Consider the following 21,573-nt stretch of genomic DNA (forward strand, 5'->3'; position numbering starts at 1 on the left):
CCTGTTTGTCATTCTGAGCCCCTTAAATACTCCTTAACAGAAACAGGTATCTGAAACGGGTGTGGGGTTGGTTAGACAGCAATTTCTTAGAGTTGATGAGCTTCTCCTTGTGGCCATTTTTTCTCCTCTCGTCCAGAAGTTGTCTCCAAGTTGTGTTACCCACTTCTGTTTTGTAGATGGAGTGTTGAATATTCATATTATAATCAGTTTCTGGAGTTTACCTCTTTACCTTCTAGTATTACTCATTTTAGTTTGATCTTACACTGTCATCATTTGATAGATTGTGATAAACCTTTCTGTTTTTGTCTTTCCTGCTTAGAGTATTTTAGATTTACCTTAACAGAAAAACAAACCCAGCCTGTCCATCTCATTCATAATGGTTGCATTTTTTCTTTTGCACACTGTTAATCATAATTCATGGATAAGTAGGACAATGTATTCTAGTTGTGATTGTAGCATAGCTACAGAACAGCGGTGGTAGCCAGTATTTGTCAGCCGTGCCAGGCATGTGGCATGTGTACATTTTAGCATCTTTGTCAGCACAGCCCACTCATGTAGGTATTGGTAACTTCATTTTGTATTTTACAGATGAGTAAGTAGAGAGGCTGAGTTAAGCTTGTAACTGAGTAACATGGTTAAGGTTAAGCAGCTGCTACATTCTGGAGCTTAGATTTGAACCTCTTTTGACTATAGGTTAAATAAAGCCTGTGTTATAGACAGATATGGTACCATCACTTACTAGATACAACCACTCCAACATGTTATATAACTTATTTGAACTTTAGTCATTGGATCTCAGTATGATAAAATTGATCCATTCGTATCCAAGTTACTAGAAGTAAATGAGGTAACACATAGGCAACTCTTTATAACAAACAGTAAGGACATGGTATTTATGTACTTTATTACAAAAGCATTCAAAGGTGTTTTCTTATGTTACTGTATAGCAAACATTGTGACTCTTAAGAGTGAACAGTCCATCTTGTTTTCAGTACTGAAGCTATAGTGACTAAGAAGCCTCCTGCTGCTGTAACAAATTACCAGGAATTCAGTGGCTTACACGTAGTTATTTTATAGTTCTAGGGTGTGTGTGCAGGAGTCCAAAATCAGTCTCGCTAAGCCAAAGTAGTTAAGGAAGAATAGCTGGTTCATCCTGGGGGGATAGGGAATTCCCATTTCTTTACTTTAACTTCTAGGGGTTGCTTGTATTCTTTCTCCTGTCTCACATCACTTCAACTTCTTTCTTCAGCCTTCAACATCTGCTTATGACTCATCTTCTTGCCTCCTCTTTCTCCTCTAAGGACTTACTATATTGGGTGTACTCTTGGTCAAATCTAAGAGACTCTTCATGTCTCAGAACTCTTAATTTGCTGAGGTCTTCAAAGTCTCTTACAATATAAAGAACAATGTTCAGATGCTGGAGATGCAGAACTGACAGTCATTGGCATGGGAAGTTGATCATCTCACTGAAGTGGAAGATGTGATCCATGCCTTTGAATAAATGTTCTAAGTAGTAAAACTGTGCATGTGCCTTTAAAATGTGTCTAATTTTTTGTAAGTTATATACGTGTGCTAATATGACATAGTATATTAGTATATATAATTACACAAGTTAGGTATTTAGGAAAGTTAAACATCGTTTTAATATTACTGTTTGTTTCCATTAAAGTTGTAATTTTCAATGAGAGCTGTATGATTGACTAGATTATTTTATATCAAATGTAGATGAGGAATGGTTTATATTGGTTAGTCTTCTTATCCTTTCTATTTTCTTAGTGGCTTATGATTGTAATACTATATTTGTTGACTGTTTTTTGAAAAAAAAATGTTGTAAGGGTTTATTTAGTTAAAACAAGATAAGATAATCCTTCAATCTTCTTAGCTGGACACTTGTGTAAGCCACAGTGAGTGAATCATGGTATGCTGGAGGTGAACCCCACTGCTTTTGAACTTCCATTCTTCCTTTGGATTTCTGGCTATAGGTCCTGTATAAATCCGTACATCAATCTTAGTAAAGGCTTGTTTTTAAATAGTAACAGATCTCTCCTGTCTGGGCCTCAAAGGATGATCTTGGAAGAGCTAATATTTAGACCAATGAGAAGAGCTTGACATTTAACCAACTCTTATATATTTGACAAAAATATAAAGGTACATAGAAAGGACATTAGAAGCATCAAATGAAGAATTTGTATTTTAGGGTATCCTTCCTGTTATTCTATCATAAATTATGCTTTTGGGTCAGTTATTTCTATGAACCTCAGTTCTTGCCTGTTTATATTTTCCAAGGTGAATAATTCAAAGAGGGAGACTTGTATTACAAGCAAAGGGAACATTTTTGTGAGGTTATCTAGAGTGTTTAGTAGGGATGTAGAAAAGTCTAAAAGGAATGTTAGAAGTAGGTTTTTGAAGAGATTTGATTACAGTGCAGGTGAACTCTGATTTTAACCAGATAATGAGCAAGTGAAGTAGGTTAAATGAGAACAAAAGAGGCAGGCCATGTTGATATTTTAATTAGATTACTAGCAAATATAAAATTGATTGGCTGACAGACTTTGGAGGTAGTAGGTCATTAATGGAGATGCAGTAGGAGAGCATTGGGAGCTGCGTAAATTAAGATGTGACCTTAGACATATGTCAGTCTAGTTTTCATGGATGGAAGAGGTATTTTTGTTTTTTAATTTTCCCCCCTTGGGTTATGATTCTATTTCTGTATTCTTAATATTTTCCTCTCATAATTTTTTCAACGTCTTATTTTTGTTAATATGTGGACAGAAAAACAAGAAACATGAGCTATGTGTTAGCTTTTCTCTTTTTTATTTGTATAAACATTGAAAATTTCTGTTCTGTCTTTTACCTGGAAATTTTTATGAGAGATTGGGGAAAAATTGGGGTTTGTTCATGTATAGTCGGAGAATAGCATGTGGTGCGTGGAAGCGGTGGTACATCTTTATGAAAATCTGTAGCATCTGTGTCCAGACACAAAAAGGCAAATGACTCTTTCTAATGTTCTTTGAATTATTTTTAGGAGCTGGAGATGTGGCTCATGTTGCCCTTTAAGGTTAGACATTTGAAGATGTTTTAGAATGTAAGTAGAAATAAGCTTGGCAGGTAATAAAAAAAGAATCAAAGATATTAACACTTTATCTTTGAGTATTATCATTTCATATTTGTTTGTGACTAGTAAATTATTTCACGTCTCAAGCTGAGCAGAGAAATGAACCCAATACATATAGTTAATGTTCTTGCACTTCTAATGAAAAGGGAGATGCTTAGAAAAGTACTAAATTGCTTTTTCCCCCTCTCAAGTCATCTTCAGATATGAATATTATACATATAAATACAATATATACACACTTATTTTGTAGCTTATTTATATATGGAAATAAATAAAACACTCTGCTTGAAACAGTGATTTACACATTTCAGATTGTTCTTTAGTGCCAGCTGCCTAATACATAGAGCAGAAAACACAGTTTTTACCTGCATTATCTATTTTGTTTTCAAGACCATATTATGAAGGGTTTTCACAAAGTATAATTCTACATGTCACAAGGGAATGGAAAATGGCTTTTGAGTATTTTCAGTATAAAAATACAATCCCTTGGGTTATACTTGTTTCATAAATGGAGTGCTTTTTTGTTGTTGTTTTGTTTGCTTTTGAAGGACCTGTCCTTTTTTGTGTGTTGGGTATAAAGCCTTGGGGTTTCCTAAGTGCTAGACAAGTACTCTACCTTGTTCTGCACCCCAACCCCATAACTTAATTTTTGTGATGAATTACTAGCTAAGGTGATTTTTGTATTTTACATACAAGTAAAAGTGACACCTAGCTTTATTTATCAATGTTTTATAATGTTGACAGGGTTCTTAGGTACTTAAACTGATTTTATATCTTGTAATAAGTACTATTATTATGTATGTTCAGATTCATTCCCTCCGGGTACTTTGGTAGCATATTAAATAAAATAGGAAAATAGGAAAGGCTATAGATTAGTTTTGTTGTTGTTGTTTTTTTGAGACAGGGTTTCTCTCTGTAACAGCACTAGCTGCCCTGGAATTAGCTCTTGTAGAAGAGACTGACCTCGAACTCACAGATATCATCCTACTTCTGCCTCCCGAGTACTGGGATTAAAGGCCTCCCCTACCTGGCTAAGGCTATATATTAGGATTTAGAATATTCCACATTTTTTCACAAATTTATTTAAAGTCATTCTTTGTTAGCTGCAATATATTTGGTACAGAGAGGGAAACAGTAAGCGTGGGACTTGAGCCTTGTGTACAAGTTGCTTGTCATAATACAGGTGGATACCTGTATTAGAGTAGTGGAAAGGGTCTGGTATTCATTTTATGATCATTGCAACTCGTGAAATATACTGCCTTTTAGTATGGACATTTTCATTTAAAGATGGAGAAGGAAGACACATGGACATTAAGCAACTTGGCCAAGTTTTCTCACAGCTAATTTGGGGTGGATCCAGAATCCAGGTAGCTATGAGTTGTGAGCCTGTGTTCTCTTAACCGTCATTTTCTGCCTCTGTGCCAGTAGAAACTTGGACTAGTTTCTTTACCTCCTTTTTTGCAGACAGATTTCTTATTGAAAAGGTGCCTGGATGAGCCAAGAGAGGATTTAAGAGCAGGAGTTAACGATCTGAAACTTTTGAAAAGCACACTTTCCAGCTGGGTGGTGGTGGTGCATGCCTTTAATCCCAGCACTCAGGACGCAGAGGCAGGAGGATCTCTGTGAGTTAGAGACTAGCCTGGCTAGAGCAAGTTTCAAAACAGCCAGAGCTGTTACACAGAGAAACCCCGTCTTAAGAAAAAGAAAGAAAAAAAGAAAAGTACATTTTCCTAGGATTCCTACCTTATGGGTACTTTTGTTTTTGTATTCAATTTAATGTTACTGGATTAAATAAACTCAGCTATTTTTATACAGCCAACATTCTAGAAATATGATTAGAATGCTAATGACTCGTTCAAAAAGCTGAGTTTCATAGTAGTTATTAAACGTAAAAAATAGGACTGGAGTTGCTAGGAAGGCTTGAATGTATGTGCTGGTTATAAACTCTCCTGTGTGAACAGGTGCTTCATGAGCTGAAATAAGATGCTCTGATGATGCTAATATGAATGATGGCTTAATCTGTATGTATGTGTTTCACTGCCTGCAGTGAGCAGGTGGTATTTAATTGTCAAGGGGAAAGAGAATGGGTAAATTGATAATGAATGGATAGAAGTGGTAATGCAGTTAAGCCTAAGGAAAAATGGCAGATATATTTGTGAAATTATGATAAATTTTATAAGTAAAGCCAAAGAGCTAGATGATCAATATCCAACAAGGGAATTTATTTTGAGAAGGTTTTTTTTTGTTTGTTTGTTTATTTTTTAACATTGTTGTGCTAGATGTGTTTCAGAAGAGAGACTTAACGAGAACAGGTACTTTGAAGCAGAGTAATTGAGTTTGCCACAGCAAGATTGAAGAAAGTAAGTGCATTAAGCACACATTTTATGGAAGTAAATGATCTGGTTATGTGGTTGTGAATTTGACCCGTAGTGCAACTGTAGAGTGAAAGTCACAGCATTAAGCTAGTATTCAAAAGAACTGTCGTAGTTTGTGTCTAGCCTGCTCTTATTGAGCACTCCTTTCTGTTACTCATCTCATCGTCAGCAGATCTACCAAGGCTCCTCTGCATTCTTTGTAGGAGTCTGCCAGACAAGAAAAGGTAGTTTATTGAAACATGTAGATGAGAACATAAACCCTTATATCTTAAATTATGAATTAATGAAATAGGTTCAAAGAGAGAGAGAAAAATGTGGTTTTTGTTGGTGGTGTAAAAAAAGAAATGGAAGAGTTAATAAAAGATTGAAAGAGGAATGATCCGTTAGTTGGAGGGGAATGGACTAAGCCCAGAATTGTGTAAGACTTAAAAATGCAGGCCTGAGAGATTGAAGACTGGAGTTGTCTTCATAAAGGAAATTATTTTTAAAGCAGAATGTTTGACTTTTGAAACAGAGAACTGAGTTTCTTAGATAATAAGAGTCAAAAAATGACAAAGAAAGCGCTTTGAAGACCTGGTATGCTGCTGCCTTCCTGTAATCCCAGCACTTGGCGGGAGGGAGGATAAGCAATTCAAGGCCAGTCTCTGTCACACTAGACAGTCAAAGGATAGAAAGGAGGAAACTGGAAACAAAGATGGAAAGACCTTTAAGATCACTTTGTCAGCAGTTAGTGTCTGATAAGGTTGAAAAGTTTGAAAACAGAAACACCTTGTTTTTTAAGAGGGAAGTGTTGATAAACTTTTGGGAATTGAAAAAGATGATGTTTGGGAAGTGGCAGACATGCATTCATACATATTTGTTTGGTAATCTGAAGGAAAAAGAATTCTTAGACTATTTATAATAAAAAAAGTTAATGGCTACAGTAGCCTTATACTTTTTAAATTTTTTTATGGTTTATTTAATTTTTTTTTTAATTTTATGTACATTGGTGAGAAGTGTCAGATCCCCTGGAACTGGATCTTCAGACAGTTGTGAGCTGCCATGTGGGTGCTGGGAATTGAACCTGGGTCCTCTGGAAGAGCAGTCAGTGCTCTTAACCACTGAGCCATCTCTCCAGCCCCAGCCTTAGACTTTTTATTTTAATTTTTAAAAAGGATTAATTAAATTTTGTATATATGTGCATGTCTCTGTGTGGGTATGTGCAGTGTGAATGCAGTTGTATATGGAGGTCAGAAGAAGACATGGGATTCCCTGGATTTAGAGACTGTTGTAGCTTTGCGACTTGAGTTTTGGGAACTGAACTCTGGTACTCATCAAGAGTAGTATGCACTCTTAACCACTGAGCCATCTCTCCAGCCCCATACTTCTGATATTTATCAGTCCCTTAATGAATTTCTTTTAAATGTTTGCCTAAGGATGAAAATTTGAAGACTTAGTCTCAAACCTACTTTTGAGGCTTAACTTTTTATTCTACGTGTAGATTTCTTTTTTGTCCAGACTATACTGTTACCCTGGCACTAATTTATTTGGGAACTTTATTTGTATTTTGAGCTGAAATTACTATAGAAAAAGCACCGTGTTTTGAATTTTATAGGATAATTAACATCTTGCACAATTTATTAAAAAATGCCATTTTAACTATGATTAGTGTCTTGATTATTTTCAGTAGCTTAAAGAAAAATTTTATTGGCAAAATTAGTAATGGTAGGTTAAGATATAAGACATTGCATACCTTGCTCAGTGCTTCTTCATGATGGATTACTGAAATTATAGATCAATCTTTAGTCATCAATCATTGAATAGATTTGATATATGGAGTATAGTGACTTGAGAAAATCCAAGATCAGTTCTTGAGTGATGGCTAGTAATTATCTGAACTTCTAGATTGAGAAGTTTGATTATCAGTAAGCAAAAGAACAGAGTTTTCTCAGCTAGACTGAAAGGAGAAGGCACACATTGTGCTCTTACCTATGAAGAGACTGAGACCAAGCAGAGCAAAGCAGTTTTTAAAGAACCCCATATACATATATACATACATATCTATATGTGTATGTATTTTAAAATTTTAAAACCAAGCATTTGAAAGAAAAAAGTTTGTGCCTATTAAGCAAAGACTCTGGAAGCCAAATGACAGTTTGGAACTATTTCATCACCAGTGTTTAACCAGAATGACTTCCGTGTCATTTACTCATTTCTCGTAAGTCTTGTATTACTTCATAGGACTTTGTAGTTTAAAAAAAAATTTAAGTAGTAATGTTAAAGAATAAAACCTGTATTTTTCACTGTTAACTTGAACCGTACTGCTCTAAATGAATGGCCAGCACTGTATTCCTGTATGAAGAATGAGGTGTGAATTTGGTATTGGAAGCATTCTTTAGCATGAGTGTTAACTACTGTTCTACATAGTGTAGATGATTAGATTCCTTTACATGCTTCAAATAGTTTAGGTATTTAGTCCTTGTATGGTTATGGCTATGTAAATGCTGTTCACAGCCAATTCATGTTGTATAATCTGATAGTTTCCTTTTTCCTATCATCTTCCCAGAAGTACTGACATGCTTTTACTAAATTTGCTTTTTTTTCTTTAAGTACAAAATCTTTCCAGTTACAGTGTATACTTGAGACTTTCAAAGACTGATCATTAGGTATGAATTTTACCTTCTGTCAGGCTCATGACCTTCTGATAACCTTCCATCTAGACTGGTTCCCCTGCGTTCCTTGTTTTTAGCTGTTGTCCTGAAGCTACTCTTTCTAGACAGTAGAGTCCCTTTGATCCTTCTATCTCAGAACCATATTGCTATAATTGTAGCTTCATAGGTTAATCAGTCTTTGTATGCATTAGAGCTGTCTTTACTAGCACTAGCCTACTTTTATTTTTTCAAAAGGTATCCATCCTTGTAGTTTCTGGATGTGGTTTTAAAATCTACCTTATATGTCAATATGTTGAATTGTGTTAAAATGACATTTTTTTCAAGTAAAGCAGTTGTCTTGATATTGGCAATCTCAAATAGTTTGATTTAATAGTTTTCATGTTAAGTTTCTATCTTTTATTTATTGTAAGTAAGGACTTATATAACATTTTATAACTAGGAATGTAATTTTTATATCTAATTTGTAATAGTTAATTCCTTTATATTTTACACTTGTGTGAACTCATCTGTATATGATAAACTTATTTTTGTAACTCATAATAATTTTATTGTTACTTTTCCACTTTGGTACTTTTTTAAAATTGAAAATAGATTTTTCCCCCCATACAGTATTTCTGATTATGGCTTTCTCTTCCCTTTTCTCTTTCCCAACTCCGAACCCACTCAATTCCACCCCTTTTCTTTCTCTTTCTCATTAGAATACAAACGGACTTCTAAATAATAATAATAATATAAAGTGAAAATAAGCAGACCAGAATAGGATGAAACATAAAATGGACTGGGTAGTGATGGCGCACACCTTTAATCCCAGGACTCAGGAGACAGACAGGCTCAAAAAAAAAAAAGATAATAGTTAAAACAAAAGGAAAAAGAACCAAAGAGAAAGCACAAGAAGCATATGCAGACACATACAGACAGAGAGAAATTCCAGCAAAATTAATACATACACAGAAGACTGTAAGAGGAAAAAAACCCCAGTAATGCCCAGACAAAGCTGCCTAAGACAAAATGCCATTGAGTTCATTTTGTGTTGGCTGTCTGCTGATGGGCTTGGAGTCTGTCTTTATTTTTTTATTTATTTTTTTTTTTTTTGGTTTTTCGAGACAGGGTTTCTCTGTGGTTTTTTGGAGCCTGTCCTGGAACTAGCTCTGTAGACCAGGCTGGTCTCGAACTCACAGAGATCCGCCTGCCTCTGCCTCCCGAGTGCTGGGATTAAAGGCGTGCGCCACCACCGCCCGGCCAAGAGTTGTTTTTATACCCAGTGAGACTCCATTGGAGAAAAGTCAGTTTTCCTTTGGAAGCGATTATCAGTTGGAGATAGCTTCTGGGTTAGTGATGGGAGCTTGTGTTGGCTTGTGTTCACTTCCCCTCTCAGTGCTGGTACCCCATCTGGCTTAGACCTGTGCAGGCCCTGTGCTTGCTGCTACAGTCTCTGAGTTCATATGAGCATCAGTCCTTCTGGTGTGTAGAAAGCCTTGTATCCTTGATGTCCTTCATCCTTTTTGGCTCTTACAATCCTTCTACCTCCTCTTCTGAAGGATTCCCTGAGCTCTGAAGGAAGAGATTTGATGGAGGTCTCTCATTTAGAGCTGAGTATTCCAAGATCTCTGACTCATTCACTGTACATTGTCCTGTTGTGGGATATTTCTCTCTTTCTTTTTTTTAAAATCCTTATAGCATGTGATACTAGTGACAGTAGATAGTGATGCTGGTCTTGTTTCATGGATTATTTTTGTTTGTTTTTTTAATACTAACTTTCTATTATATGGCATATATGTTCCTATACTGTATATGTGTGCTTTTCATTTGAAGAGTCTTTATAGCTGTGTAAGTTTATCCATTTGTTTTTTAGTGGGAATGGTGATGGTCCTAGGTATGCATTACAAATAAAATAGATTTGTATCTTAACCAGTTTTGACAGTCTGCTTTCTAATTTGTCTTAATTTAGAATGAAAGTAACTTAAATACTAGGCTAAAAATTTGGTAGAGATTTTTCTGTTTCATTGTTATGAGGAACTCCTGAGATAATTTTGACATTAAGATAGCTCAGAGATGTTTGTGTAGTTATTTTTGTTATTGTTTTGAACTAAATAATCATAAGGTATTCTATTCTTCCTTGCTAAATTGGTAGAGAATCTTTTGCTTTAGAAGAGCTGTATTTTATTTCATAATATTATCAACCTGTAGTATTTGTACTTATACAGTTTCTGTTACTTCTAGCTGTCAGAATTCTTTATGTAAAAATAATTACAAGTTTTACTTCTATGCTTTGGAATAATTGATGCAGGTTTTAGAGTTATCTTTAAATATTTGTAAATGTCTTTGACATCTGGACACTTTCTCAGGAGGCTAACTCTGATAACTTTCTGTACCTGCTGTGAGAATTATCAGATGCTGCTTTTGTGAGGTTGTTTTCATTGCACTCTCTAGAAATTTATGTATTACTTGGCAGTGATAGCAATAGAATTATTAGCTTTTTCCCTTTTAAGATATTCATACTCTAAAGTTGTGTTCTTGAGATTAGAACAAGAACTTTTTTTTTTTATTGCCTCAGGTTGTAGTCTATAACAAGTGTATGTTAATTTCCTTTCTCTGTTGTTGATTGTTGCTGGTGGTTGGTGTCTGCAGGCTTCCTAGTTGGCATGTGTGCTGTAAAGAGAGTTCTTCAGCTTCAGCATCGTATTATCCTCAAGACGACAATTGTGCATTAGAAAGTGAAGATGCACAGTCCCAGAAAAAGGTACCTTAAATGGAATTGACAGTCTTGCTTTCTAAGACTGTCTTAATTTAGAATGAAAGTAACTTGAGAAATACTAGCTACAAATTTGTTGGGGATTTTTGTTTAATTGTTATGAGGAGCTACCAAGGTAATTTTGACATTATGATAGCTCAGAGATATTTGTGTGTTAATTTTTGTTGCTGTATTTTAGATTTTGGTAACATACCATGTTCTACAGTAGGGAATAAGAATGATGTATATTCAATAAGATTGCTCTTTTATTGCTAAAGAGAAATATACTTTTATAAATTAAAAGCTACCAGCAGTAAGTGCTTGGAGAAGTTGCAGTTGGAGGCTTTGTAGTTCCTTAGAAATAATTAGGTACAGTAAATAGATTTAAAATACCTGATAGTTTTGAAATCATTTATTACCTTACTATTTTAAATGATAAAGGTGAATATTGACTTGTATTTGTCTTTTGCATCCAGTTTTGTGTATTTTGAATTATAGAAATAACTAAGGCTAACTATAAAACAATCCTCTTTGTATTCCCAAAGGAAACTTAGTTTACTGCTTGTTGTGAATGTTCAGGTGTTTTCCTGTGGGTATAGATATACATTTAAATAGGAACACAAATTAATATTTCCATTTCCATTGAGATAACAAAAATGTTCCACAGAGTGATTTCCTTCCTTTTCCAAGGTATATCCTCATGCTCTTTAATCGTTTACTGTTTCTTCAGAATGGCTACATTTTCGTTTATTATTTAAAGACATGAGAATATATTTTTTTTCATGGATTTTTGTGTTTTTCCTCAGCTTGCCTGCATGTATACCTATATAGGCATGTTAAGCATATGTATTATGACATATTTTTGTTTACATATTTGGAACTTTGAGATCTGATCATTTGGATTAGATTATTTAATTTTTTGAGTTGTATAAAATTTATTCCTGGGATGGATGATGTAAACTTTTTGAAAATTTGTCTAAATCTTTAAAAACAAAACATAAAATTTTATGCTTTTATTCACAGTCAATAAAACTTGTCTCTAACTTCTTCTTTGATAATATATTTAAATACAAAATGTTATAAAATGAATTAAGTAAACATTAAGTGGGGAAAATTATTTCAGGAAACATTTTGATATTTTGTATGTGTTAAATAAGCTCAGCTTTAAAAAGGTGAATATAACTTTCCTTTTATGAAATGTGTATCCTAGAAAACATATTTAAAGGCATAGGTGTAGAAAATTTTAATGAGCATATCAAAAGAGAGATGAAATAAAAACATGTATATTCCATGTAATTATGGAAGTTTTACTTTGTGTCTGATACATACTACTTCGTGATGTATATTAAACAACCAAATGAGGTTCTTAAATTCACATTTTATATTTTAAGTGTGATGGCAAGGATAGGGATAGAAGGAGATAGAAAATAAACATGTAAATATAGTTGAGAATCAAATGCATAGAAGACTGGTTCTGTAGCAAAGAAGGAGATAGATTTGATGGCTGATTTTTTTTTAATAAAATAATTTTCTTAAGTCATTTCTTTGTCACGATGTAGGATGAAAGAAAGGAACCTAGTAATGCTGAATTATCAGGAAAATTGAATTCATATTTACCTATCCTTCCAGAAGAAAATAAATTAAAAGATGACTACACTGTGGATGTACAAGTAAGCTTTATATTGCTTTTGCTTTTTAGAATATACCTTTGTGGTCTTTTTGTATAGGATTGGATGCCTTTGTTTGGTCTTTCTTTACTCTAAATTACCGTATAGCAGAATGTAAAGTTAGCAATAGTAACGGTAGTACTTGTAATAGTAGTACTGATTTTGAGAAGATGTAAAATTACAGATTTAATAATAAATATGATTGTTTTCTTAGAAGTAAAATTTGAGTGCAAGTATTTATTTCTTCCTTTGTTCTATTATTTGGCTCATAAATATTTTCTTATTTTTAGGTACCGTAGTTTTTTTTTTTCTGACCTGCTTTATTTTACAACAGTAGTTGTATGTAGAAGAACACAGAGCATTTTTGATGTTAGTATTTAAATTTATATAGGATGTAAAGTTAAAAGAGTAGATTAAGATAAAATGTTTTTCCCTTTTTCTTCAGATGATTGTTTTCTATTTTATGTACCAGAATTAATGGAAGATATTAAAAACCCAAATAAATATACTGTAAACCTAGTAGAATGCTGATACATCTGGAAACCATTTAATTCAACAGTAGTTGAAAGAACTAGGGATATTGGATTTGTAGACAGAAAGATTAAGAAAAAAAGCAAAACTACATATTAAAAAACATGTTCATCACAGTATGAGGGAGTTTTGTTTTATTAGCTTTTGGAAAATATTTGCCAAATATTTATTCACAGACTAAAAAACTTCCATTTGTTGCCCTTCAATTGCATGAATATTTTGAAGCATATAGAAGAGCAGTTCTCATCCTGTGGTTTGCGATCTTCACAGGGGTCACAAATCAGATATTTATATTACAATTCATAACAGTAGCAAAATTACAGTTAAAAAGTATCAACAAAATAGTTTTATGGTTTGGAATCACCACAACATGAGGAACTGTATTAAAGGATTACAGCTTTAGAAAGGTTGAGAACCATGCTCTAGAAGCTTTTATCTTTAATCCTTTGAAATTTTACTGTTAAGTACAAAATACATGTTGAATTTTAAGGACTTGGATTAAAAAATATAAAATCATTTTAGAAAATTTTGAGTATATGCTGAAATAATGTAGTATTTGATAATGTTCTTTCCTAAAGACTTCCTGCCTTAAAGAATAAACCAGTATTATTTGTGATAATTTCTATGCTACTCATTCTCCAAATGATCAGACACATTGTAACCTGTTACACTGTCTAATGTCTTTTTTTTGTTTCCATACTGGCTCACCTATTTGACAAGGCTTACATCATCTAGTCTGAAATAGTTGATAGTTTTCCTCTTTCCTTGAACTTGATATGAATTCTTCTCACTTGTTATTCTTTGTTAAACCTTTAAATGCATTGTGTGCTAGATGCTGGGGAAATTAAAGTCAAAAGAACGTTTTCCTTTTTTAATGCACTTATAATTGAAAACAGGAAGGAGACAAATAATAGCATTTGAGCTATTATAGATGTAATAAGTCTGAGTAGGGAATAATGGAAATAGAAAGGATGGGAACTAGCTAGTTCTATTGTAGCAGACTTTGTGGGGGATGATAAAGGTTTTTCAGATATGAGAAGTGTTTGATCGATTTCTGTTTGGGAGGGGTGAATGACCTAGAACATTCTAGACTGAAAGAAAAATTTATTCCATTGTAATACTTGTGCATATGCTATATTGTTATTTAACTGATAAGCATTTTTTCATAAATTTTTAGAGATATAATTACTGTATCATACCATTTTATATTTACATAGGATTCTTTAGTTACTGCTAGAATTCATTAATTTAATAGAAGTGGGATTACTTGTAGGACCTGATATAAAATAGGAAGAAAGGAGAATGGGCAAGCTGTGCCTGCCCTATGAAAAATGCACATATTCTGTATTAGAGTAACAAATTTATTAATTTATTAATAAATAATAATTTGGTAATTTTCTTTTTTTAGTTCTGGAGAATTAGACCTAGGGTTAATTAAGCACTTACCATTGGACTAAATACCCTTAGATTGTGAACATTATATAGTCATTTTTCAGCTTTCTATGAATTTTTGTCCATCAAAAAAAGTGATTAATCTTAACAGTTAATAAAACCTTTAATAAAACAGAACGTGGAAACAACAAAGTCAAGTCTACCTGTGGTTGACTCACTCCCTACGGTTGATTTACATGAAGATTCTTCCAGTGTAGTTGTGGACAGTGAAGACATTGAAAATAGCTCCAGCTCATCTACCTCAGAAACGACTCCAGTCTCAAAGCTTGAGTAAGTCTTTATGAAGAGAAGGTTGGGTTGGGAGAGAAGCCAAAACAACAAATTAGAAATATTCCATAATAGGACACCTTAATATACTCAGGGTTGATATTTGTGCTAAATAACAGATAAGATTTTATAGTATCTGTATCTAATTCGTGTGTACTGAATGTAATCTTAATAGTGAGCTTATTTACTTAGCTGAGTAAATGAATAAAATCGATTATGGCCCAGCCATGAGTCTCTACAAAGCACAAGTTCTACTCAGGAGTATGTATGAGTTTGTTTGTTTGTGTTTTTTTTTGTAATCTGTGTAGTTATTCAAAAATTAAATGTCAGTTTATTATTACTAGTTTTCAGTAGTAGTTGTGATTAGTTATCTTTTTCTCACTTAATAATACTTGGAATATTTAAGCTTAAAAGTTATCTTTAGTAAATCAATTTTGTGCTTTTGAGTTCCTTCAGCTGTAGTGCAGAGAGCAAAGCCAAACACCATCTCTTAATATTACGTTATGTATTTACTCTATCCTAAGATAGACAATAGTAGGTAAAAGAATACGCAAGAGCAAATGTTATTTATTGCCACTTTAAAAATTTTTATACTGCTGCAAGTCGGTTGTTAGTGGGCTGGTGAAGTTGTGCACAAAGATAGTGCCAGTTTGGAATAAATGTTGCTTAGTTAAGGAAAAGGGTACAGAAAGCATGTTGAGAAAAAACTAGATGCTATTTCAGAAACAGTTTAAGACCAGGATACTGTTTATGTAAACAGTAGGTTCTTAATTCTCCCATATTGTTAAAAAGGATTGTGAATTACAAGTAAGGCAGGGGAAAATACTGAAATATTATCACAGTTCTTTCAAAAGTAAAATTGTAAAAGTGCAATAAAACTTAAGCAGAATGGCCTGAGATAATTGGTAGTTTTGCTGTGTGTAACACTATTAATAGATTCAGTATGAACAGAAATTGAATGTTGGAGAAGATACACTTAGAAAAATAACTTAAGGTCTTTTATTAGACCAAATACTAATTTAATGTTGTGTTTTAAAATTCAGTAGTGTTTTAGAACTAGGTACACTCACAGATGGTTGGTTGTACATGATTTAAAATAAAAAGCCTAGGCTGGCCTTGGCCTCTCAGTCCTGTTTTAGCCTCCTAGGTACTAGGATTAAAAGCATGTGCCATTGTGTCCAATTTAAAAATAATTTTTGAAAACATTCCATAGATCCACAAAACATTCTTCTTTTGGAGGCTTAGGTTATGTTTCAGTGCCACTATTAGAATTTTAAACTTGCATTAAGTCAATTAAATTATTGGATTATCATTTTTTCTTTCCTCTTTTAGTGAAATAGAAAAATCTGGTACTTTATCTCTAGCCAAGCCTGGTGAAACGGAGCAGTCTGAAGTTGACTGTGATGCTGGTGAGGCTCCTGATGCAGATGCTTCAGTTGAACAGCCTGCTTTTGTCAGTCCGCCTGAAAGGTGAGTGTAAGCATTTTAGTACAGTTCTTTGTTGTTTTCATTTTGTTTTTTTAGCCTGACTGCATCTTGTTGTGTAGACCATTAGAACTTAATGTAACCCAGGTGGGCCTCATATACAGGATACTCCTGGCTCAGCCTTCCAGATGCTGGGACTCCAGACCTGCACCGCCACATCTGATTGTGATAGGATTCTATAATAACTACCATTACAACTGGAATTTTGATAATCATAATTGTATAAAACTTTTTATCCAGCTAAAATATGTTTAATATATCTTTTGCTTTTAAATAGCCTCGTTGGCCAGCATATAGAAAATGTGTCATCTTCACATGGCAAGGAAAAAATAACAAAATCAGAATTCGAATCAAAAGTTTCAGTGAGTGTACAAGATGGCGATGATCCAAAGTCTGTGTTGAATGCTTCAGTTACTGTAAAAAATGAGGTGAGTTATAATCTTGACTGTCTCCATCCATTATGTAATGTACTTTAGTGGAATCTTGAAAAAAATTGCTAACTATATTTGTTATAAGATTAGAGATATTATGCATAAAGCTGATATGAACTCTGCTTCTATATATAACATACAGTTACTTTATAATCTGACTAGTTTTTACATATATAAGTGTTCTGGTATAGATTCTCTTTGGTTTTATATATAATTATACATCTTTCTGCCCACCATCTCAGCTATTTGGGGCCATATAAGTAAAGTCCTCACTTAAGCAATGTTTTAGAGCTATAATAGATGCCACGACCATTAAATTGAAAATATCTTTTAACTCAATAAGTGCAAATACATGCTTCTCAGCTAGAATATTTTAAGGGCACATTTTTGTTACTTATGTGCAAGTTGCAACTAGATTTTAAACTTTAGTCTTGAAACATTATTCTTACAGTAAAGAGGGACTTTATATAACGGTGAAGCAGAGATGAGATCTTTTCCTCATCTTGAAAGCAAACTAAATTGAATGAAAGAGAAATTTAAAGTACCAGCCACTCATTTTCATTTATTCCTTTTAGTTTGAGATGTTCTATTCATTTTAGTGAATTTTCATTTAAACTTCCTAACCTATATTTCAGAGCTTTATACTATCGATAGAACCAGATGTGTCTGTCTGTGGTGCTTCCTGGAAACACAAGAACTCAGTTTTCTGTAGTCCGGGTTCTTAAAAGAACTCACTTTAATTTTTTCAGTGGAACCAGATCATCTGTTAAGATTCTTTTGTCAAATATCACGCCCCCAAAATGGGCAAACATTAAAAATGTCTCCTTTGGAGCTCTTTAGTATCAAATACGAATTGAAGCTTGGCAGCCAGCTCTGTCCTAAATTTACTTGTTTTCAACTAGTAGCCAACCCACAGTATCTAAGGCCTTAGACTGTGAGCTTGTGCTAATAAGCAAAAGAATGAAATCTTAATTAAATGTATAATTACCTCCTGAACAAATTAGTATCCCAGAAAGACTGTTAGAAATAACACGAGTATCCAATTCAGAATAATTTGCCCAGTTAAGTTCATGTGAGCCACTTGGGTTTCCAATGAAAGCAGCTCTTTGCAGCAACTGTTAATTAAGATTTGCAGGATATTGACACCATTAGACACATAGTGTTTTAGAAAGTGGTTCCATTTGTAGACAGTGCATTAGAAATTGATTTTATGGTTTTGTTAGATCTGTTATTTGGTGAGAGGAACTTTGTTACCTAGAACTCAAAGAATGTACATGCTTTTTTGTTTTTGTTTTGGGGGCTTTACTATCTCAGCCAAGTGACTTTTTATAATTAATTATTTACCAGAGCTAGTTTTCTAAATAGACTTTGTTAATAGGCACATTAAGGTTTTTGTTTTGTTTTGTTTTTGTAATACCCAAATGGTTAAAACATGACATGACTAGGGAAGTAAATTACTCTGCTTTAGGAAAAGAAAAAAAAAAAGATCGTGTGCCCTTTCTTGATTATAGCTCCTCTTCAGACCGTGCTATCATACATTTGGGGATTTTGTAATTTTTTATTTGAGGACTTTTAAACAGAGTGTTTTGATGTTCTTGCCTTTATATGGACTTTTACTCAGTTTTGACATAGGAATTTGTCTCTTGTGCTTCTTGATTATTCTGTTACAAATATTCAGGAATATTTAAGTTCTTTTTCCTTATATTAGAAGTAGTGTTGCAGTGTGCAATTACACACATTTAAAAAAATAACATTCAAGCATTTTTACTGACAGTGCACAGAAGTGTGAATTAGTGGGTATATATATTTTGCAAATACTGTTTTTAAGATTCCTTCAGCAGTCTGATAGATTCCCCATGATGCATTAGATATGTCACACTTTGCCAAGACTGTCACACTGTAACTTCCATCAGATTGGTATGATTTGTGTATCTGATTTTATTAGCTTTTTGTGGTTATTTTTATGATTGTATTTTCCTTTTGCTGAATTTGTTGCTTCTATTTCTTCTGCTTATTGATTTTCAGTCATTCTTTACATGCATTTATTTGTTGGTTGAAAATAGTATAAATCGTTCTTGAGGCTTGCTTCATGCAACTTATTGGCATAATTTTATTTTTAATTTTTATATAACCAGTGCATGGAGTTTTTAAAAGTGCATTTCATGCATCCATTTTTTTTTGTTAAACCCTTTTGCTAGCATGAGATATGATCACTTTTTTTGTGTGTGTTCTTTTAAAGTAAAATAATCTTGGGGCTTTTAAAATAACATTTTAAGCCGGGCGGTGGTGGCGCACGCCTTTAATCCCAGCACTCAGGAGGCAGAGGCAGGCGGATCTCTGTGAGTTCGAGACCAGCCTGGTCTACAAGAGCTAGTTCCAGGACAGGCTCCAAAACCACAGAGAAACCCTGTCTCGAAAAACAAACAAACAAACAAAAAAAAACAAAAAAACATTTTAAAATTACTTTAAAATTTTTGTGCCTATAATACTTGTTACTTTTTATAAAAACAATGTTACATCTAAAATTACTCCTTTAATAAGTAGGTGTGTACATCTTAGATTTATTTGAAGGTGGTTGTATTGCAAGTAAATATATATATATGTGTATATATTGAAAAAGAAATATTACTCATTCAAAATACATTTTTTCTTTTTGAATAGAAATATTTTTTGAAAAATTTTGAAAAATATATATATTTCTTTTGAATGAGTAATGAATTTGCTTAGGATATAGAATTCTGTTTATTTTTTAAGATAAGTTATGTTTATGTCACTAACATGTAAAGGAATGTATTTTTTAATGCTTGAAGTTTCATTTCTTTTATATGAACTTGAATTTTTAAGTAAATTAATATTTCATGTTAAAATAGTTTTCATTACAAAAATTAAACTTTAATTTACTGTTAGAGAAACATTTGTGCTTACACTCATTGTTTATTAATCTTTTTAAAAGATTAAAGTTTGTTGTTTTTGTTTTGTTTTGGCATTTCTTTCAGAGCTCTGATTATACAAAGTCGGGAGAAACTGACCCTGCACCTGTCACAAGTCCCAAAGATCCAGAAGATATACCAACATTTGATGAGTGGAAGAAGAAAGTTATGGAAGTAGAAAAAGAAAAAAGTAAGGAAGCACTGGGATTTGATTAACTTTTTTTCTAATTTTTTAATTATTTGAGGGAGCTCTTTAAACATACTCTTTTTTCTAAAAACTTCATCAGAGAGATCCACCACATTGCTGCTGATTACCTGCCATTTACTGGTAGTGTACAGTTTTAATCTTAATTAAATTCCATTCTTAGAGATTATCCACTGCTAGTAAAATAAGAAGGAATAATGATACCACTTCCGATTTATGGGAAAATAGCTTGAATGAGGAAAGTTTGGTCAGAAAGCTTTAAACATTTTGTATAAGAATTCAGAGTTAAGAATTGTTGATGTTGGAGTTAGAAGTAGAAAAGGTAAAGCATGAAAAGTCAGGCTTTATTCTCGTGGATGATCTTCATTTTATGCTCTCAGACATAGCTCAGGTAATGTGGATTTTTGTAGTTCATTACAAATATGTTAAAGCACTTTGAATTACTAGTTTGTTAGTTTTGAGATAAGCCCCTGTGTGACCTTGGTCAGCCTTGAGCTAACGGTGAAGTACAAGCTGGCTTCACACTCAGGCAATCCTCTTTGCATGGCATTCCAAATGCTGGGATTGCACGCATATGCCACTATACCTGGCTTGAGTTTTCTCATTTACTTTAAAACTGTATTTCTAAGAGTTAAAACCTGTTCATTTCTGGAAAGCAGCTTGTTTGCTACTTTTGAGATCATTGTGTTGCTTGGGGGATATTTTGAATCATAATCACTATGTATGTTTACATTGAGGTCTCTCTGCAGGTCAGTCGTTGCACCCATCTTCTAATGGAGGTCCACATGCTACCAAAAAGGTCCAGAAAAATAGAAATAATTATGCCTCAGTAGAATGTGGTGCCAAAATTTTGGCAGCTAATCCGGAAGCCAAGGTATTTAAAATGTATAAGTTTTTTAAAAAGAAAATACAAGAAACTAGCAACCTTATTAAAAACAGACATTTATGATAACTGTCTTTTAATGTTAGTTATTTTACAACTTTACTGATTAGTACATTATGCTTTTAAATACTTTGTAGTGTTGATTTTTGGTTATATTGGTTGATAACATTGCACCTTTAAAAGTATCATTTAATAACCTTATGTAACTTAAAATAGCTCATAAAAAGTTATTTTTCCTTTATAATAACAGACATTGTAAGTTTCAAAATGATAATTGATATAAGGCTAATTTAATGCTGTAGCCTTAATGGAAAATTTTAACCATTTAGTTAATTTTTTTTCTCCTTATGTATTCCATTATGTGCTTATTTTAAAAGCCTAAAATACAGGAATCTCGCAAAATTTTAGAATTAAAATATTTTAAATTCTTTTTCTTTAATATATATTCTTTGCCTTGAAACAGAGCACATCTGCTATTCTTATAGAAAATATGGACCTTTATATGTTGAATCCTTGCAGCACTAAAATTTGGTAAGTAATGTAAAATTTTACAAAGTGTATTTTATATGTGTGCATTTTTTATTGGGGTAAGATTGCTATATTTATGTAATTTAATGAGCATTTATGATTTATTAGTATTGATATCACTTCCAAATTGAGAACAAACTGCTTTTCCTTTTTAAGGAGGTAACAGAAGTGCTAACACTGACAGGCCTGATCAAAAGTACTGTTGGAGTTTTCTAGAAAGAGATAGAAAACTGAAGGAGAAATTCTTAAAAGAGTGTAGTTCCTTTTCTGAATCTTGAAGGACACATAGGCAATGGTAGATGACTGGATGACTATATAGAAG

General features: G+C 33.1%; 1 protein-coding gene across 2 annotated transcripts in view; it reads left to right on the top strand.

Moving 5' to 3' along the window:
• Positions 1-21,573, top strand: part of Suco (SUN domain containing ossification factor) — a 63,328-nt gene that overhangs the window by 1,392 nt on the left and 40,363 nt on the right. For both annotated transcript variants that reach the window (XM_057769667.1, XM_057769668.1), the window contains exons 2-9: positions 10,770-10,881; positions 12,432-12,542; positions 14,638-14,792; positions 16,122-16,259; positions 16,552-16,702; positions 19,702-19,825; positions 20,590-20,714; positions 21,187-21,254. In XM_057769667.1, coding sequence (XP_057625650.1) covers positions 10,770-10,881; positions 12,432-12,542; positions 14,638-14,792; positions 16,122-16,259; positions 16,552-16,702; positions 19,702-19,825; positions 20,590-20,714; positions 21,187-21,254 — 984 coding nt within the window. The remainder of the gene's footprint in view (positions 1-10,769; positions 10,882-12,431; positions 12,543-14,637; positions 14,793-16,121; positions 16,260-16,551; positions 16,703-19,701; positions 19,826-20,589; positions 20,715-21,186; positions 21,255-21,573) is intronic.

Source organism: Chionomys nivalis, chromosome 5 (assembly GCF_950005125.1).
Source record: "Chionomys nivalis chromosome 5, mChiNiv1.1, whole genome shotgun sequence".
Classification (NCBI taxonomy): domain Eukaryota; kingdom Metazoa; phylum Chordata; class Mammalia; order Rodentia; family Cricetidae; genus Chionomys; species Chionomys nivalis.